Here is a 21,690-nt window from a genome sequence, read left to right as displayed (position 1 = left end):
TGTCAGAAGTAGAGAGATACATAGAAAGAGAGGGAGCAAGGTAGAGGTCACACCCCATTTTGGCCTGTCGCCTATGTTGGGACCATCATGGTGTAGACTGCAGTGTTATGCTGAGACAATACTTTATGTAAAGTACACCATGTAATCATATTTCTACTGAATTTCAGGTCATTTTGAAATGAGAGGCCCTATATGTACTAATGCAAGACTGTCAATCATCTGAATATGCATACTTCACTACTTTATTGTAGTACCCAGATGACCTATACGTCCATTCTGAATTACAACGTGAGAGAGGATTTGTATAAGTTGACGCTGAGATGTTACATGACAATGACAACATAAAGAATGTTACATTCATACTATAGAATACACTTTTTTAACAGATACAAAGTACATATTCAAAAGTAATTACTCAGAGGGTATGTGATTTCAGATGCAACCACTAAATGATTTCATTATTAACCTTAATCATTACTGCATAAAAGCAATATCACACAAGCAAGAGTGCTGTTGGTCTGAATATCACCAAAGCTGTGATTATTTGAAGCACTCACCGGTAATTATACAGAAACATGAAGTCTGTGTGACCCAAAATGGCTTAACATCTTTGATGGGCTCCATGGAATGTACCTTATATTTCAATAAAAGTCCCACAAATCTCTTCCCATTAAAAAACCACAAATTACACACTTCCCAAACAAGCAACAAATTACTCCTGCGGCCAGACTTATTGTGCTCAGACAAGGACATTGATGAGGGGGAGAATGCATCAGCCTCTAACGATGTGTAGGCGAGAGGCCCACAGCTTTCAATTCATTCCTTCGTAATGTTTTATCATGAAGACATTTTTCTCAAGTGGCAGAGGATAACTTGATCATTCAGTTGTTTTGAAGGCCACATACAAACACTCATGCGCTGTATTTTACGTCTATTTACATAGAAGCTCTGGTGAAATTGTCAAAGGCTGTTTACGAAACATTGCTGTCCATTATAGAGTTCTAGTGCTATGTCTGTAACAGCTGTTCTGTTTTGCTTATCTTATTTGCTTCCCTTTTTCGTTCTAAAGTGAATCTCTCTTCTTTCATTAGAATGTCCTCCTTTCTCTGTGCTCTTTCATGCACCATTTATTTTTCTCTCTTATCTACTTGCTTTTGTAGCCTCTCTGTCAGGAATTAGTTGTAAACACCTCTAAAGGGTGCTTTAATTTCCTTCACATTATAAATCATTCAACCCACAAAGATACCTGTTGTTTATTCTTGTCTTTTAAAAGACTAGTTAAATGAAATATAATATAAAAAAAATAAAGTGAAAGAATGGTAATAAATAAATACATTTATTGTAATAAAATACCATATTTCAAAGCAGACACGACACTGTAAAATATACAATAGATCCCAATCATGTGATCATACAGAGAGTACAGAAGAGCGTTTTATAGCCATTTTTTCCTTTTAACTAGAAGAAATGAGCATGAATGTATTCTTGTGGTTTTGACAGCTGGTTTTGTGTTACCTGCTTCCTTTGCATTGTCGAAAACGTCATGTTGTTTTATTAATAAATCTTGGACTTTGAAGAGTGAGTGTTGCACCTTTGTTCAGCTCATATTTTCCTTTGTATTGTCGCCATGAAAAGGCAGCAATGATAGTGGAAAATATAAATATAAAATAGTTAAACTCAGACCTTGACGCACAAATACACCTTATACATAACTTTAACAAAAAATTAATAAATAAACACAAATAAATAAATAAAATTATATGTATGTTAATATGTTATATTAAAGGTAACATTAAATAATTTATAAGATAGATAGATAGAGTACAAAGAATAATCATATAATAAAATATAAGGTTTATGAAAAATGTATGCCTTTTTTTGTTTGTTTGTATGGCTTTTTTTGTGTGTGTCTGTGCTTCTGCATTTTAGCATTCATTGATAAGGAATCTAATTCTGAATCTAAAGTTTTTTTTAAACAAGTAATCAAACAGAAACCATACTGTAGCATACTGTAGTTATTTCTCTGAAAGTGAGAATGATGAACTTAGAAATGAGAGTGAGAAAGTTCATGGCACGTTTAAGAGTGTTAGGGTGGAGATGACACTTCGTGACTCATACTGAGTTCATCTGTGTATTCATGAGAGTGAATGTGTTTTTACCAAGCAAGCTGAACACAAACTCATCCAGTAACCTGAGCATGTGCCTGTATAGAATCTCACAAATTACATTTGAACCATTTGCATTGTGCCTGCGAAGAGACTATAAGAGAGAAGTATTAACCGTTTTTTGCTATTTTCAGCCATATTTCTCTTCTTCTTCTTTCTCTTTCTGGCTTGTGTGCAGTTAGCCCTGCGGTTTGTACCAATCTGATAATACTAGCACTACAGCTAACACTAATCACTCTCAGCTGTGCAGTCTGCATGTGCACGATCACAACCTCTTCATTTGCAGAGAAAAATAGACGGAAATCAAGCGGAGGAATAAAAGAAAGAGTCCCGCTCTGATTACAGCCCTATGTAAACTTTTATTCCGCGCCCACATATGCTTCCATTTAAGGTTTAAAGACGCATACCTACACATTAGTGTTTTTCACTCCAGGAAGCCTCACTAGGAAAGTCTCTCTTCCCATTATAGCAACCCTGGAACGCACCCAGTGTAGGATGGATGGAGCTTTTTGGAGTTTAGCCTTTGGCCAGACCACTGTTTAAAATACTGGTGGTTGCTCCCCAAGGGCATTCACACTGGGTGTGTGTTGCGTAAATTTGGTGGTGTGGGTTGCATAGATTTGTGTTAGGATGGCAAGAGATCTTAGAATATAAAAAGTGTAGTTACTGGATGACTGGAGCAAAATGGTATACTTCCCACTGACATGGTGTTATATAGGCCTAGCACATTTGACTGAACAGAGATGTGAAGGAAATATTTTTCACACGTTAAGAGAATGACACTTTCTTTTATTATATTCATATATTATTTAAAAAGAAACTGATGTGTGTCTGTGTGTTTAATGTAATGTAATTTCAGCACTGCTGTTTTCCAATAAAAAAATCTGAATATTACAATGCTGATATTTAGTGCTCAGTCCTGCTTCTAAAGATCTACTGATCTGTATAGTTTGCATCCATCCCTGGTCAAACACGCATGAACCAGATAATCAAGGTTATGGGGTACATTAAAAAATACGGACAGGTGTGTTACAGCAGGACTGGAACTGAACTCTGCATGAAGTTAGACCTGCTTGAGCTTTTCTGAGCTATGATGTTTTCCCAGCTTGCCCCACCTGGTGGTTAGTGACCACCAGTTGTAAGAGTTTATAAGTAATATACAGTTCAATCAGGACCACTTCCGTCAAGTATATTTTATGACAATTATATTGCATACAGTTAGTGTTGGCGGTATGGTTATGTTCTGGGCAACACTCCACACGCCTGTCCATACAGCCATGCTTGGACAGAGCGGGGAGAGCAGCAAGACAAACCCCCTTGGGGTACAGAACATAGCCATTATACGCATACATAATTACAATTCACAATTAGGAATTTTTTTTTTTTTTTTAAACAGCACTGCCCCCCCCCCCCCCATTATAAGCATACATGCTATGGAAGAGACTGACTGAAGAATGGGAATTTAAATATACCGCATGTGATAGGTGTTAATACTGGATTGGTACACGTCAAGAACAGCTGATGCAAGTGTGACTAACGTGGCCTGACTGAACTAACGTGATGCTTGATTAGCAACGTTTTGATATTTATATCTACAAATAATTAATATAGTCACATTATCTTTTAAAAATATTCAGATGCATAGTTTTAAAAATAATAGAGTAATTCAGCATTTGCAGGTTTAGACACAGAATATACACGTTTTTATTTTTGTTGGAAAAACTTGATTTACTGTGTGTGTGTGTACTGAGTGTGACTGGCATTGAATAGATTGGCTTTTATAGAATTTCAATTATTATTATTTTTTTAAGTGTACTCAGTGTAGCTGCTTTAATCATTCTACAATATTTTCTGGAATTCTTTTGTATGCCCTAGTTAAAAAAACAAAACAAAAACAAACATCAAATGCATTTATTTATACTAAGTATACTTCAAATCCATTAAAATTTGTTGACATATCACTTAAGACTTACTGATATAGAAATATTATTTATCTTTATTTCAAATATTTCATTATTGCACAATGCACATTTCTTAATATTATGCCTAAAATTTTAATATAACTATTGATAAATATTGTATGGTCTCTCTGTAATATCAGTCTTTAAATGCAAGATACTTAAGGTATACCTAAAGTATACTTGCACTAGTTTACACAGTATATCTTTAGTTGGACCTCAGCACTACTTCCACACATTTAGAGTGGATTAGGCGCAAAATTAGTTGTTCCAGTTTAGCAGACTTTAAGTATACCAGTTTAGTATTTCAAAGGTACAATTGCAGGGCATTTTTATTAAGCACATAAATATTGAAATGTCATTGTAGTATACTAAGCAGAAAATAGATGTATTTCACATACATTTTAATATTTTTTTATTAGGGTGTACAAGACTATTCCTTTTTAATTTATTGGCTGGTCACTCACAATACATCGGAGCTTGATGCTGTTGGATCAATTATTTGCTTGACTGTTATGAATTTAATTATATGCTTTTTTTAAATACAACTAATCAAAGGACATTTGTAGATCAAGGTGAACTACCAACTGTATCTGGTTCTGCAGTAGACAACAGTACCCACTAGAGGACACTGTGGTTAAATAAATGAAACTCATTGGACTAAGATGAAGGCAACAAATTTTAACCATACTCTCCAAGGCAGTTGATATTTTTGGATGGACTAGTTGTCCGCAAGCTGTTGACACAAAGCATTTCAGTTGACACAAAGCATTTCAGACAAGCCTACAGTTTGTCTTTGGTTTGTCCAAAGGCTTATATGTTAACCAAGAGAAAGGTAAATGATGTAATGTTTAGCTGCTATGGGTCTTGCAATACCATGTATGACACCTGTTGAGGCGCACTACAAATATTAATAGGAAGTTTTGCTGTTAAATGCAAAATTATTAAAATATCCAAAAACCACTAGTACAGTGTTATGTATTTTGCTGATTTGTTTACTTACATTATCCCAAATGTTTAGAAGAATGTTTAAATCCAGAGAAATAAGCAATTAGAGACATGGACCATGTCATCGTGTCACCTGCCAATTATAAAAGAACTTTCAAATGTACCTAGTATGATAAAACAGCGCTGGCTATTGTGTGTGTTTCCACTGCAGTGCAGTTCAGTTTTAGATTGGGCAGGATTATTTATATGTCTTTATTGTTGCACTGCTCCTAAAAGCGCCATCATGTCTCGGTGGATCTTCTCCACTGCTATCAAGAAGAGGAACGTCTGTGCTTCCTTAGAAGACAATGAAATAGACATTTTTGGTTGTTAAAAAAGGGGTGCTTGTTCAAAACAGTTTCATGCGATCCTTCGCTGGCTGTGCTGATTTAAATCTAGCTGTGTTTGTGTCACAAGTCCAGTGATGTAGGTAGTGATGATTCTCTCTAGCCAATCTGTGATCAGCAGCGTTTCCACGTCCCGTTTTGGTAATGGTAGGGTTTACTTGAAACCTCAACCGAGTTGGTGCTTAAAAAAATACCAGGTACCAGGTACTTTGCCCAGTGGAAACCCCCCCAAAAGTGAACCGTACCGAACCATACCATGCCATACCATGCAGTGGAAAAGTGCCATTAGACAGCTGCGGCTGCCTGCTGCGAGCTTCATTTGTAAATATTGAGTGCACTTTACACCCAGGTGATTGTAACCACTCTAAGTTCGTCTGCCTTGTGAAAGCTAAGTGAAAACACTCATTGCCTTCTCTAGTGGAGCTCAACCAGGTCTATTCCCATTCTTCAGTATTTGTGATATCACAAATCCCGGAAGATAATTGTTGTAGTCCAAACGAGTCGTTCACTGTAGTTTTTGAAAAGTGATTCCTGTTAAATAGATATCTCCTATTGAAATGGACTTTGAGCTTGGTAACTTTGCAGATCTTTTTTATGCTCAAACAGCAACATTACAGACTAACTAAAGTTGAAAAAGTGAAAAAGCATAATAGGACCTCTTTTAATAGAATTACACCTTTTCATACGGACTACAAAAATAAAGAATGTTACAAAATCGAGAGGGCAATTTTCCTTATAGCTATATTATTATTCACAGACAAAAAAAAAAAAAATCTGTTTTGGTTATATTTTTTATTAATATCCCAGATCCTCCTGTCAGTCAGTGATCAAGCACCTTTGTTCAAAATTCTCTGGCACCACCCCTTGCTCTAATATGACTGGAGTGCAGTTCTTGAGCGTTGCACAAATCCCCCTCTACTCTGTGTGCATTCACCGGCTCGCTCAAGAAGTGTGATAAGATTTGCGTAACCCAATCCTATCATGAATCTTATGGTCAAATATGTGATCTATTTTAATTATTTAGAGAAAGTCACTTAAAAATGTTATGGAGAAAGTCGAACAGTATCTGAAAAAGGCAGATAAACTAAAAAGACAAATGAAAATAGGAGAAAAAAGTCTTGAATCAGCAGTACTAACATTATTTTAAAAAATTACTCATGGTCATATTTACTAGAATTTATCACGTTTTATTGTAGGCTTATTTAATGTGTAAAATCTAGTCTTCAGTTAGGTTCAGATAAGAATATGGTACATGGCCTTCAGATATTCCAAAAGATGGCATAGATTAAAACATTAAGAGCCTGGTGAACTGTTAAGGAGAAAGAAATAATATCAATATAAGAAAATGTTAAGTTAGATTGACTTCCCATGGCATGTTGAATTAGAACATTTTATCAAACTATAGCTTTTAAGTGCCTAAAACAGCCTGAAGATAAAATGTGAGAGATTGCATTTGGTAATCACAGTGAGCATCAGAAAGCATTGGTATTATGTATGTATGAATGTATTTATTCATGCATGCTTTGGTATATTCTTCTTTTCTTAGGTAGAGTTTATCCCTAACCTCTCCCCTTAGTCTGATCTGCTTTAAAATGCCAGAAGTTCACAGTCTAGACTCTGAAAATGTCACCTTGTCAGACACACACCACGAGGAACGACCCCACTCTTTATAATAATCAAACGATTTAGCCTTTGTGCCACAGCTGGCCAGAGTCAGATGTGGGTATTTAGATGCGTCTGCATGTTTGTCAGAATCGTGATTTGTCCGATCATCTACATTCAGCTTTGAATGGGCAAAGGTTGATGTCCTGTCTGGTCAGAATTGCTCTTTTCTTGTCCTCATATTTTACAGATCTGACAGGCCTAATCTCTGTTCTGTGTTCAATTTTTAAATTCTTCTGTTTCACTGAAAATCATAATGGCTGCTGTCTCAAACTCAAAACAAAAGTCAGTCTTAATACAGATTTAACATAATATTTCATGTTTATAGTATAAGTTAGCATATTGTGTTTCAGAAAAAGATGTACAGATATCATCCTGTTGATACAGCATTTATAAATGTTGCCACATAACATATCATGACTAATATAATAATGAAAAAAGGGGTGCATGCTTGCATTTGAATTGCTTTCTTCTGCCAAAAAAGTGTCTCAATCAATTTGGATGCATTGATGATACTTTGATTGAACTTTGTACAAAAGGAAAATGTCAACACAAGTAATGATATATTATTATAAAAATCAGCCTATAAACAAATACATTTTAAGCTGAATAGTCAGTATTTTTGTTATTACTGATGCCATTATTTCAGTTTTTCTTCCAAAAAAATAAAAAAAAATTAACCGGTTTCTATGCAAACCAGAATCTAGCCAATTTTATTGAATACTCAATATATATTGGAGCAAAAGTGTTTTTGTTGAAAGTGCAAAATGCTGATCTTGTATAGCATGATGTCAGTGATGATGGCTGATCTATGTGGGAAAAGATCGTGCTGTGCTTAAGTCTGTTCTTGGCAAGCAAACACACAATATGTTCATGTGATTTTGAGCCCACTCGATCTTTGCTCTCCAAGATATGTGAGAGTGAGAGCAGAGGATCAATGGTGTGGCATTGCAGGATTTCCTATCAACACATTTCTAGTTCTCAGGTACACAGACAACAACAAATACCACAGCTCGCATAGTAATATTCTGCCAGACAGTTATTTTATCAGCCTACACTTATTTATGAAGAAAATCTTCTGATGGTCCAGAACATGCATGATGGGAGTGGTGAAAGAGTTTCAGTTGACTCGAGAGCATCCTGTCCATTGAGGATTTTAATATTTTTTTCTCTCTTTTTCTCTGTTGTAATGAGGACTGACATCTTTACCTTTGCAACGATTTCAACTTTGCCATTTTGAGCTTTTTTTCTGCCACCGTCAGGGGACGTCAGGGACTTGCCCATGATCTGCTTTAGGTATCAGAACACTGATAGGTAAGGTTTTATTGAGGGTTGGGGGGGGGGGGGGGGGTAATATCTACCTGCAGTTTGTATAAACATTATTTAAATTGCTAACAGCTAAGCACACACAAAAAAAATCATTTAATTTGCTGATAGTATTCTTATTAAATATGTTGAATCCATTCAGTGTTTCTGAATGAATGAACAGATGTGTGTAGATGTTTTCTAATGTTTGCATGTTACCAGATGCATAAACTAGCTGAAGCCAAGCAAATCATAAATGTGTGGATAAAAACACAAATATAGATTCAATTTGCATGCATATAGAAATTCAGTTTCAGACAGTTTATTTGCACGGCCTGTACTTTGATTAGCTCTGTGTCTGATAGTTTCAAAGCAAGACAAAGAATCATGGATCAGAATCTAGCTGTGCTCTCCTATTCATCTGATATTTATGGAGAGACCTGAGATTGATAATGGGCTTGTCAAACCAGTCTTCTGCATGCTGTTGATACAAAACATCTGAACTTGAGGCAAAAAATATTTTGGGGGTCTTGCAGTACCACATACAGTATGATATCTGATTCGTCACAGTAAAAATGATTGGCTAGAAGCTTTGCTGTGGCCAAAAATTTGCATCAAGCAGTGAGGGGAAATTGATGTCCTATGTTATTGTGTGAGCACATCTGGGCTGATATTCCACACTAATTCTTCTGAAGTATTGCTTAATTTAATAAAGCATGCTACTGTTATTCAATTTCATATCATATTTTTATTTGTATTTTTTATTTTTTTTTGGTTAATGTTAAAGTGTGTTAACAACACTTAGAATATGGTTATGACCAATTTTACCTTGTCTTTAGAGCACATCGTCTGCCTACATATTTCTATTAAATCTTCAGCTTCCGGAAGTAAACTCTTTGTCATATTTCTAATAACTTTGAACAATACAAAATAGTATGTTATTCAATATAGTAAATGTAACATTTTAGTACATTATATTAAAACAATGTTTTCATTATGAGCTATAAAGAAGCTATTAAAAAATTATGCTTAATTTTCTGAAGTTTTCCATAGACTGCTCTTCATCCGAAATTACGGTGGCCATTGAGGCTAAACACGGAAGCGATCAGTACAGAGCCTGTAAGACTTATATGTAAATCTCCTCTTTGCATGTGACATTTTGCATTTACGCACAAGTTGCATTCACATTGGATGTCAAAAACAACAACAGCCTCTTTGCAAATTCTGAAACACAACGTTTAATTCCTTAGAAAGTAAGTTTCGGGCCAAATTTCTGAATAGTGAATAGGCGTTGTTGATATGTAAATGCAGACAGGCATGTGTGCACATTTGTTCATTTCAGATGTCAGAAAGTTGAGGAACTAAGTGCCATTTTCCCCATTTGCTATCAAAAAAATTAACATTTAAATTCTAAAAGGGTGATTTTAGAGTCTTAAAGGTATGATTCCCAATTTTATGAGCTTATTTAGAGGTTTTAATGAAGCTTTCTAACTAAACATGAATAATGTGTTTGCATGTTGGTGTTTGTGCATGGAAATATAATCCACACTCTACTGGAGATTGATTTGTACTTTATAGTTTGCTCACACGACCCCCTCTTCCACACACAGACACATTGATCTGCTTCGGTATTCCAGTGCTTCACTATTCCTGACCACATATGCAAAGCGTAGCTCTTTAACAATGACACAATTATGCACACACAGTCCTGTCTGCTATTCGGCTGCTGCTTTTCTTCTTGCAATCATGTGCTGAATATTTCAAACATTAGATGTTTCTGAAGTGACTTCCTTGCACCTGTCCGTTATTTTACAGTCATTAGCATCTGTGTTCCGTGTCTGCTACTTTAGTCTAAAAATGTCATTACGGTTTTAACTGATTTGTAATATACCTCTTATTTGTATGTGTATATTGTAGTGAAGTGTGTGTGCGGACCTGTATGTGATTACAGCACCTGTAATTTGAACTCTTATGTTGACAATGAGGTGCTTAACCGCACATTCATTTGGTGCTATAATACCCACAAGCCTCAAGACAAAAGAGTTTGGGTTACACACACACACACATACACACCTGAACACAAACCCTTCAGCACAAAAACACAGCAGTACAGTACAGTACTTCTACAGTATATGGGCTGATTTCCTTTTTCTTCAGTTTCCAGGCAATATTTGTACAATTGTACAATAGTTCTTTCAAAATATCGTCTTTATAACCTCAAACACGTTTTAATCACACATCTCAATTTAATCTCAATATAGGTTTCCAAAATCATTCCTTACCTGTTCTCAATGATCCATTACTACCTGTGATGTCATCAGAAAGGGACTTACCAGATACAAGCTGCTCATGTTACGTTTGTGGTGGAGTCTATTACTGCACGCCTCAGTTTGTCTGATAACATGCTGTTCTGCTAGTAATACTGATGTAGAGCATTAAACAGTCTGAATTAAGACTCCATCCACGTCCTACTACATATCACGGGATTCTCCTATTACTTAATAGAGTCAAGACTCTCATAATCTCATAATCTCATTTTCTATCTTTCTCACCAACTGTCTAGTTTTTAAATAGTTACATGTTTTGCATGTGCAGGTGTGTAATGAACACAGCAGGCATGGAGATGGGTCTGAGTGTGTGACATCATCAGACAGTGAGGGTGAGTCGAGAGAGAGAGATTAAATGAGAAGAAAAGGTTATTGTCTTAACAATGACCTCATTGCACCCCTCACTTCTGTGCTAGACAGAAAGATTACAGGTAGACCTGGGGCAACTGGAAGAAAAATGAAGGGTATGAGATCATAAGGGTACAAAAAAAAAAACACTGTCTAGAAACGCATACACGGGAGGAGGGATGCTTGTCATTTGTGAATGGTGTGAATGCAAAGTGCTCAGCGTCCTTGAAGACAGAGGCCAAAACATGCACACAGTAACATTTCACATGCATGCAAACACATATGGTTAAAGCTCTGCCTTTTTCAGTGGAAGGGTTAGGGTTAGAGTCAGTTATCCTCATTTTCATGGACTCATAAAGTAATGCGTTTGCATACAAAACTTGTGAAGACTGTTATTCCTTTGCAATGATGAAGTAGTTGTAAGTTGTGACATTATTAAAAACCATGCAAGCCTGAATCTTTCTAATGTAAATGAGCATCTTAATGAGAAGCTGTCTGGCTCTACTGCATGATGATCTTGGGTAGCATTACTTGCTGTTCAACGCACCATAGGCAGAAACTGTAAATGTCTTAAAAAATGATGTTGACAGCAAAGCTAACAGACATGGAAGGAAAATGTTGTAATAAAAAGATGCTAAGTATTTCAGTGAATGCACTCGATTAATAATACTCTTTCACCCTTTAAATCACTTTGCCACAAAGGTAATTAAATATTCCAATTAAAATATTTTACCAAGTGTTTTTGTATGTGTAAGACAGACAGAGCAAGAGAGAGAGAGAGAGAGAGAGAGAGAGAGAGAGAGAGAGAGAGGCCTGTCTTGTCTTTGCACACTGCACACACACACACACACACACACACACACACACACATATATATATATATATATATGAAGAATGAAAGAGTGATTCGCCCTATAACTGCTGTCATTGAAGTGTTATGTTATTTGGCTTTTAAGCTTTAATTTTGTGTCATCATATTTTTTTTTTTTTCCGTCTTTTATCATTTTACTATTCGTCTATTGATTTGGCAACGCATCACTGAGACACACATAAAGGGAGATAATAGAGAATAGAGGATAGAGAAGCTCCCCACCTGACTCTCTCGGTCACGAGCACGGCGCGCGGCCGTGAGGGGACTCCAGTCTACGAGAATCTGCTTCTTGAATGTTCAGTTACGCGTGAGGTGTGTCCTGTGTGTCCATATGAAACTCACCACTGCACCCATCAGGTGCATTAAGAAAGGGACCGGCAGAAACGCGTTACCAGTACTAAAAGACAACGCAATGAGGGGATACAGCAGCACGAGCAGCTGTAGTGAAAATGACGCGTACTGATCTGTCTCTTTGAAAGAGAAGACTAAGAAAAAAGGCGAGGGTCAGAAGAACTTGGACTGCGGGAGAGAATAACATCGCATGGGGCCATGAGCGGTGCAGACCCCGCAGCGAACAAACTGTTGAGTTTCAACCAACGGTAAAGCATACAGTTACTTCATATTTTTTATAGACTTTGACATTTACATTGAGATAATATATTCAGATGTTTGTTTTCTGAGGGTTATTCTGACACAGCCATAGTGCAGCAGTAGCTATGAGGGGTTATAGACTCTTGAATCTCATTTGAACGTGCAACAAGCTGCACCCTACCCGGAGTGATCAATCAACATATTGGATGCGGGCATTGGAAATAAGCACTTAAAGCATAAATCTCTCATCTCTTCTTTTTTACAAACTGGCAGTCCAATCTTACATTTGAATTATACTAATTGTTTGCGTGTGTCTGTGTGTGGTTTAATTGGTCTAGTAATTTCAAAAGCACCCATAATTAGCATTGTAATAATTTACTCACCCTCATATTATTACAATACAAACTATCAGTAGATGTAAAGCAGGATGTCTGTCTCAGTCACCATTCACTTTCATTTCATGGAACAATTCAATAAAAGTATTTTTGTGTTCTGAAGTCTAAAACAAAATGAGTTTTTAGTTGACAGAATATACTTTTTTTTTTTTTTTTTTTTGCTGAACTGTCTCTTTAAGAAGCTGCGCTCTTATTTTCCTTCAGCACCGCAGCAATATTTGTAGAGTCCACAAGTCTTTGCATCTGGAGTAGATTTAATTCAGATGGGACCTCCGATGCTTTATCGTACGTATAGCCTAAAGGATACAAGACAAAATGTTTTAGACTTTCCCACTGTGTAGTAGTGGGATATACTAGTATGGAAAATCGGTAAATTATTCATGCGAATACCTCTCGGTAGAGTGGACATCCATGCGCCACTGTTAGCGACTGGCGTCACAGTAAACATGATGATTCCTCTGATTAAAATATGAAAGAAATGTGGGTTTGGTGTTCGTTTTTAGACTGTTTGTGGTCATGGTAAAGTGTTGAGACGGTGAGGTATACACATCATAGGAGGTTTTCCTCAACACCGCAGCAAATCTGCGGTAATTTGAGGTGTGGGTGATGTCACTCAGCTATTACTTACATGACATTATAATGTTGCCGTACATTCAATTAGTGCAGGACAAAAATACACCTGTTGACGTGTCCCAGCAGAAGCATACTGTATCACTCTTTTTTCAATAATAGTAGCCTTTTTTTTTTTTTTTTTTTTTTTTACGAACAAAGCCACACACATACCACTTGACAGATCATGTGTCATCACAACAATGCAACACATAAGCCATTTCGAACTCTTGACCTGAGGCATTTGAGGTAAAAATAAATATGTAGCCTACCATTGCCATTAATATAATTCATAAAAATAGACTCATATTCCACTGCTATGCCTGCTACTGAATTATTGGCACACACCCTAGAAAAAAAAAGTTGTGTATCTGCAGTGTTAATCTTTCAGTTAAAATTAGTGATTTTCAAATGTCCTTCTTTTCCTCCCATACTGTCTTTGTATGTGTTTGACTTTGTAATCCATTTTTATCAAACGTATCCTCAAAGGAAAGCTCTCCGACTTCCTGCTGCAGTGTTGACTTAATTATATGAATCTGTTTTAACAGTGCTGTATTTTTTTTTTCTTCTTCTAAAGGGTTGGCGCATAATGAGAAAGTTGAAGCTCAAAGGGCAGTTTTGTTCTCAATGATTGCATTGTTAGACGTTTGTTGTCAGACTGTCTGTGGCAGCTTCGCTTGTAACCTTTTCTTCGGTCATGTGGCAAAGACTGCAAATGTCTAAGGCATTGAGCCCTGCATCATTGAAAACATGATATCATGCCGGGTCATTATCACAAAATTATTATCGCAGATGCATAACAGGAGTGATTACTGTGAACAAATTTGACCGTATTTGGTTTCGCAGTATTACCAGAGGGTAATGGCTATGCTAATTATATAATGCTGTTGCTGTCATCATTATCATAATTGCAAACACAGTCATCTGTCGGTGCACTACTACTAACATCATCATTATAGGATTTCTTTTCATAAAAATAATCTCATTTTTGTGAAATGATTTGTTATATCATGAGCAACAATACAAGGTTTGTTTAAAGAGTTGAAAGTGAAACAATAAGCTGTTTTGTGTCTTAAGATGTCTTTATGTCCTTAACTGTTAATTGTTTTCTCCTCCAAGGTAGTGTTTCTGAATTTGAAGCAGGTTTCTTTTCTCAACTAATGATGAGCTGCTACTCCTTCCCTTCTCTTCCTTGTCTTGTTTACCAGAATCACTTGTGCATTTTGTCTTAAAATGCTCTTAGTCATTTGAGATATGGTTCAAGTAACTGACTCTAATCACCAGTGGGTCATTCTGACAGGATTATGCAGCCATTTCTGAAGTCGACCTTTTATCTCATTTCATTTTTTCCCAATCTTTCAATTAACCGTCTCCCTTCCCCCATCTGAGAGCATTTCATGGTGTATAGTAGAAGTGCATATGAAATGAGGTATCTATGTTTAAACCTCTAAAGCTGCATAAATAAACCAAGAAGGCATGCACACTCTTGTGAATCAGAAACATATTTTGTATAACAATGCCCACATGGGCATAATACTTAGTATTTATTTTATTAGAAATGAAGGTTTATTATATAGGCCTAACATTTTATTAGAAATGAAGGTTTATTATATAGGCCTAACACTTTCAGCTTTAAATAAGGGTACTGTTAAACATATGAACCATATTTAAATCCGTAAAAATGTATAAAATGGAAACAAAGTCTGCAGAATCTGCCTAAAACTTAGCATGCAATATATATATACATGCATGATGTGCAGTATCTCTTTTGTTGTCAGTAAAGACGTTCTTAGCTGCATTCTGCACTAATGGAAACATAATGATAACCCTCACACAGAGGAAATGTGTTTGTTCACATGCACAGTTTACATTGCACTTGAAGTGAAATGGCTATAATAAATGTAAGTGCTCATGTGGCTCAAAAATATAAATTGTTTAAACCTCAGTAAGAAGAGATGTTGTCTTCAACAAAGATAATATTATGAAAAAGAGGTTAGCCAGAATCCCAAGTAGTTGACTAAAACAGCAACATTATTAAATTGATGTTTCTGTTTTTATTAATGTTGAAATACTTTTTTTTCATATCCCAGTTTAATATACAGAGACAACTATAAGTAAGCCATTTGTAGGCTGCTGACCCTGAAAAGTAAACACTGAAGGTTGGCAATGCTTTTTTAGGTTTGAGCATCTTATCATGACATAGCAACACTGGCTCAAACAATGGTGTCAGTTTGAGGGCGGGACTATGTGTATTCCCGGCCAATGGCAGACAGGAAAGGCCTCAATTATATAAAAAATATTTTATATAATTGATTATACTAGTTTATGCTACATATTAATCAAATGTCTTATCCACAATAATAGTAGCTTGTGAAGTATACAAATGGAAAGTCACTCAGTGAGATTGATGCTTACACTTTTAAAACACTAAACATTTTTGTTGCTTGCCATGCATCTGCATTGATAGGGAAAGCTGATAGTTCCGTCTAGTGGGTCATCCATCCTTATTGTTGAGCTCTGATGGGGAATATTTGGGAAATCTTTTGAAACATTTTATTTGTAACATTTGCTATTTTATTTGGCAGTGCTAGCAGCACAGAAATCACACACCTTCAGTGCCATTACAGACTTCCTTGTGAAGTGGTTTTAATGAGAGAGATCCTCTTTGAGGTTTTGAGAAGATGTGTGATGTTTAGTTGTCAGCTGAGTCACTAAGCATATGGTTCTCGCTCTAATATTCTGAAACTACTTCACTCGGAAAGTGTCAGGCTATGAGATCACATAGATTTGAGTGGGCAGGGCTACTACTTTTTGGAATGCAGTTGTCCGGTATTGAAACTAAAATACAGTTTCTTTATGCTCTAGGTGTTCACGTGTGGTTGATAAGGAAATCACATTAGCAATACGAATGTTTTAAAATCATAAAATACACAAATATTCCAAGAGAATTAAAAGATTTGCACTGCAAACTTATTTTGTGCCTTTATGAAATTAATTAAAATGTTTATATGCTCTGTTTTGCAGCTCAGCGTCAGAGGATCTTGGGTGCCGGAGAGGAGAGTTCAGCCGGAAACACTATGGATCAGTTGAATTGGTGAGGACTAGCATACGTATTTGAGATTTCTATGTATTTATATATTAACATATTCTTGTTATTCTTATTTTCAATCAATTTCTTTCTGCATGTGCACTAATGTGAAGGGAGTAGCTACGTATTTCTGTTAAATTTTTTTATATGTATGTCTGTGGTTCTGTCCGTTTTTATCAGATGAAATTCGTATGTATTTGTAATTAAATTGCCAATTGAAACATCATCTCACCCTAGCAGGATTTTTGGAGTATGGTTAAACAGGCACAAAATAGCATCATTTATATGATTGAGAGTGTTTTCCCTGGTCAAACACATGTGTTGTTCTGAGTGGGTGTGGGTGTGTTTCTTTCAGCACTGTCTCTCCAAGATAGTTGTTGCGCGGAGGAAGTGGCTTAATACCACACTAGATGATACATCCTATGTGAAACGCGCAGGAGGATTGTGGGTAGAAAGAAATGGGTGCCCTTGTGTCAGATAGTACCATGTCACAAAACCACATGCATTATCATACACAACAGATGGAGAATATAAATGTGTGCATATGAGTGCATGTGAGAAGGGCATTTGTTACTCCATGTGTCATTGTTCCTAGGTATCTAAAGCTACCGTGGCATCCAAAAAGTTTGAGACCGGTGAAGAAAATTAATTTATTTTGATTGCAGATGATATTATCAGCATAGTAATTTGTTTTGAGAGATTACATTTTTTACATGAATTGCATAGAAGATCAAAATTCACTGTAATCTTGTAAATGCATTTTTGCATAAGAGTACCTACAAGGTGTTCTGAGATGCTTGAATCTGACTGGTCAGTCGTGGCATTCAACATTCTGATATTTCTGAATAACGACGGTTGTCCAGGGAAACGCAGTATAACTGACCTCTCTGTAATTGTGCTTTGTTTCTCTACAGTTTCTACAAAGCATCTCAAATCAGGATTTCAAATCAGTTTCATGTCCATGAATTTATTTATTTTTTTAAGCATCCGTATACAGAATAATTTACATAATTATTCATAAAGTCTTTACCACAAAAGAAACATGGAAAGGTCAATCCTGGACACTCCACATTTCTCTTTCTTCTCACATAATAAAATAATTTCTACTCAAATCAATATTTCATGTCCATTTAGTTAGTAAGTAGCTGTGTAATATGTTTCACATCAGTGTCCTCTTCTGTCTGTTGGGGTTTATTTTGCAGTAATGGCCATCTGATTGCTTACCCTTCTCTTATATCCATTGTAAATTTAAAACAAGAAATATCTAGTTCAGTTAAAAAAAATAGCATACAAGTTTTACTTTTGTTGTGTTGCCTGTCTTTATTTTTCCATGTGTTTTGTTTTTAATCTGCATTGTACTTTTTAAACCAGGATAGGGTTACTATGAAATATACTTGTAGCGTTTCTCTCTTGCTGTGCTTAATTACATTCATTATTCCAGAATGTGTGTCTCTTATTGTGGATAACGTATTTATCTGTCTGGGAATGTTTTTCTGTTATATCAGTTATTATATTATACTACTAATTGAGTATGTTTTTCATGCCAGTGGTTGCATAATTTTACATTTTCATGTGTGCATTTAACATTTAATAGTGTAATCATGATGACGGTAAAATGGCAGTATTATAGTACAATTACACTGATCAAACATACAAAAAGTAGACTGGCAACCAGATTACACACAGACTTTGAATAATAGTGTATGGTTATAGGGACATATTTTTCATAGGCTGAATCCTGGGGACCAAATGAATAAGAAAGGTGTATGCTTTTGATGTTTAAGATGTAATTTCTACATGCATGGCTGACTAGCTGTATGCTTCAGTCAGTTTATATAGGTGCATTAGCTCCAGGGATCCTCTTATAGGTGATTTTATGACCTCTAAGTGCAAAGTGTGTATCTACAGTAAGTGCTGAAGAATGTAATGTATGTGTGTCTGTATGAGGTTTTTGAGTTAAAAGCTTCCCAAGTGCTCCATCCCCTCATTACTGCATGATGACCTAATGTAAACATGACTGTTGTTTAGAAGCTATTCTATGCTGAACCAATTCTAGAAGTGGCTAGATATCATCTAGAAACTGATTCCATAACCTATAATCAGAGAAAACATTAGACCTGATCACAGATCAACAGCCAATGCAGTATCTTTGTTGGAAAGCAGAATGTTCTGCATTTGATGACTTTTATATTGACATACTACTGATTTATTACTGCTGTTTTTTTGCATACTTTATAGATAAGTATATTTGAATGCAGGTACTTTATTGCCAAAGGCTGACTACTTAATTAACATATTTAATTAGATACCAAAAATATATGATTCCAGCCAAGGTAATAACCATATCCTAAACATTTTTTTTAGGTTGTGTTACACATGTAGTGGACTTTTTTATTTATAAATTATTTTTTATTTTTTTTTAAATATGTATCCTCGCATTCACTTTTGATCATATGTATAATGTGCCAAAAATGTTTCTGTTAATGTTTCTCGTCTCACATTCAATTACAAACACTTGAGTACAGGAACCAATTCTCAATAGTTACTAGTTGCTTATTACATGCCTATTATTAACATGGCTGTTTATTAGTACTTATTAAGCACATATTCTGCATGACCATATTCTACATCCCTAATCCTGAAAATTACATAAACTTCACAACAACCTTACTAACTATTAATTATCAGCAAATTAGGAGTTTATTGAGGCATAGTTAAATGGTTTGTTAATAGCAATAATTGGACCTTAAAATAAAATGTGACCATTACAAATTATATTACATGAATTAAATAAATGAGTTAGCCTAATTCCAAACAGCGTAAATAGCTTGCATCACTGGCCTTTTTTCCCATAAAACATGTCCAATATTAAATGTTAAGCTACCTTAAACTCTTTTATTGTTAAAATGAAGCGTTGTGTTGGAATTTGCGCTTAGTTTCTGTGAACAGAAAAGCCTGTCTTTGATGTGATTGGCCATTTCAATAAATTCGACATATATAAGTGCTTTCAGAAGGGACCTAAATTGTTCCCTCTAACTGGTACAGTACATGGTGGTTATGGCCCTGGCTCCTTGTTTTCATGATTTCAGTCATGCTTCACCAGAAAGCATGCTTTTTTATATAGTTTTTGTTAAATTCGTCAATATGCAATGTTTCTAAAATTCTACAATCAATTGCTCTGCTCTTATGTTTGTTTCATTATTAACTGTAAATTGAACGTTTTGGTTTAGTGAAATTCTGGATGGAGCTACCTGGTGGGACACAACAGGAATAAAATAGAAATTGTTTGATATAATATAGTGTTGCTAATATCAAGGCTTGTTAGGGTAAAAATGGGAGTAACATAGAAGATGTACCTTTTATCGCTTGTTGCATCGAGCTTGGTCGGGAATCAGTATATAAAGGAGCGTGAGATGCAGTGTTTCAAAGAGAGCAGATGAAAATGCTTTGTCATCATCAGAGCAGTCTATGACAGGACTCAGGTGTACTTACTCAGCTGCAGTATGTGAAAGCTGATAACATCAAAGATTGAGAGAACACAGCTGACCCACTGTGCCCACCGATACACAGGCTGAAGACATGCTGGAGAAATCTTGAGGAAGAGAAATATGATAAGGATTGACTTGTTTTGACCCCCATTCATTTCATCACATATTCTCCAACCAGACACATTTTTGAATGTGCTCTTCAGTGCCTCGAATGTCCTCAATATTCTTCATTCCAATTTTCTCACTATTATATTTCTGACGTCAGCTGAACCCGGGTGCGCACCAAAAGTGCTAGTATGAAAGCACCCTTAGTTTTCCTATAACTTACTTTTCCTTTTCCTAACAGATCCCTGTTACTTTGATCTGGATAAATAAATATGAATACAATTAATATAAATATAGGCAGAGTTGGATCTCCACATTTACCTGCACGAACTGTGCTGTTTAGTAGTTAAATATAAGTGTGTTTTCTGATACTATTTCTTTCTTATAAATACAAATAGCTCTTGAAGATGACTCCTGAATTTGAGAGGATACTGTCTGAATTAACTGACTTTGAAACCAATATAATCACACAGTTGAGTGGAGACTTAAATGTGTATATTGTCGTGGGGACCTCCCTCTGGCTATATTAAAATTTCTAATAACGCTGCATGATGACACATACACATCTCCTAGTATGCATCTTCTGCCTCTGACTTATTGCTCTTATTATAATTATTTGATTCTAACCAGGTCCAAACGACTTCGAACCCCACACACATATGCCGAGCAGAGGGAGGGTTGGCTGCAGAGTGACTGCGGTGTGTAAAATTAGCATGTTGGGCTCAGTGGAACATGTTGCCTGCAGCTCTATCATATGAAGCATCGAGAGTGACTCACACTCACTGCGTCCAATACTGTGGGTGGGTCACTTTCACAAGACTGTTCAAAAGATGGGACTTGGGATGGGACACAACTAAGCAATGTTCAAGACATTTGTTTATTTGCTTACAGATTGTCTGAAAGTTATCTGAGAGTTCAGACCACTTGTCAAAGATTTTGTGTGTAGTTCTGGTGAGAAATGCCAGGCGTGGGAAAGAACAGCACACTTATATAAATCAAGTCAGTATAATTTGTTCATTTACAGTATGTGTGGGTGTGTGTTATTGAGGGAAATCCTTTGTTTTGTTACATATAACTAAAACCAGTTATATAATTTCTCCTTCTCCCTCCTCTCTGCTTTTTTCCTCTAATTCTGCAAGTAAATGTTCATCCAGCTTTTGTGGACAATTTCATGTGTGTGTGTTATGCAGACGGTGTCGGCTACTTTTAAACTAGCTTGGTCAAGCTAGAAGCTAATTATACTACACTAGTAAAAAAGTAAAATATTTAATATATTATTTGATGAGGATTGTATGATCTTTGAATAATGTCGTTCTTTAAATGCAAGATATTTAAAGTGTGAACCTTATGTGAACCTATACTTGCAATAGTTCTACTTTAGTACAATCAAAAATTCACAAAAATCATTACAGGTGCATCTCAATAAATTAGAATGTTGTGTAAA

The 21,690-nt window shown here is 35.8% G+C and overlaps 1 protein-coding gene across 6 annotated transcripts in view; it reads left to right on the top strand.

Annotated features, from left to right (window-relative positions):
- Positions 1 to 21,690, top strand: part of garnl3 (GTPase activating Rap/RanGAP domain like 3) — a 55,379-nt gene that overhangs the window by 944 nt on the left and 32,745 nt on the right. For 3 of the 6 annotated variants that reach the window (XM_026211695.1, XM_026211692.1, XM_026211690.1), the window contains exon 2: positions 16,590 to 16,659. In XM_026211695.1, the coding sequence (XP_026067480.1) occupies positions 16,590 to 16,659 (70 nt within the window). Of the gene's footprint in view, positions 1 to 8,026; positions 8,434 to 12,206; positions 12,570 to 16,589; positions 16,660 to 21,690 lie in introns of those variants that run through there. The other 3 variants (XM_026211694.1, XM_026211693.1, XM_026211691.1) reach the window with 3 other exon arrangements.

The sequence above is a fragment of the Carassius auratus genome, chromosome 30 (genome assembly GCF_003368295.1).
Source record: "Carassius auratus strain Wakin chromosome 30, ASM336829v1, whole genome shotgun sequence".
Taxonomy (NCBI): domain Eukaryota; kingdom Metazoa; phylum Chordata; class Actinopteri; order Cypriniformes; family Cyprinidae; genus Carassius; species Carassius auratus.
This window is presented reverse-complemented; position numbering and strand designations above follow the sequence as displayed.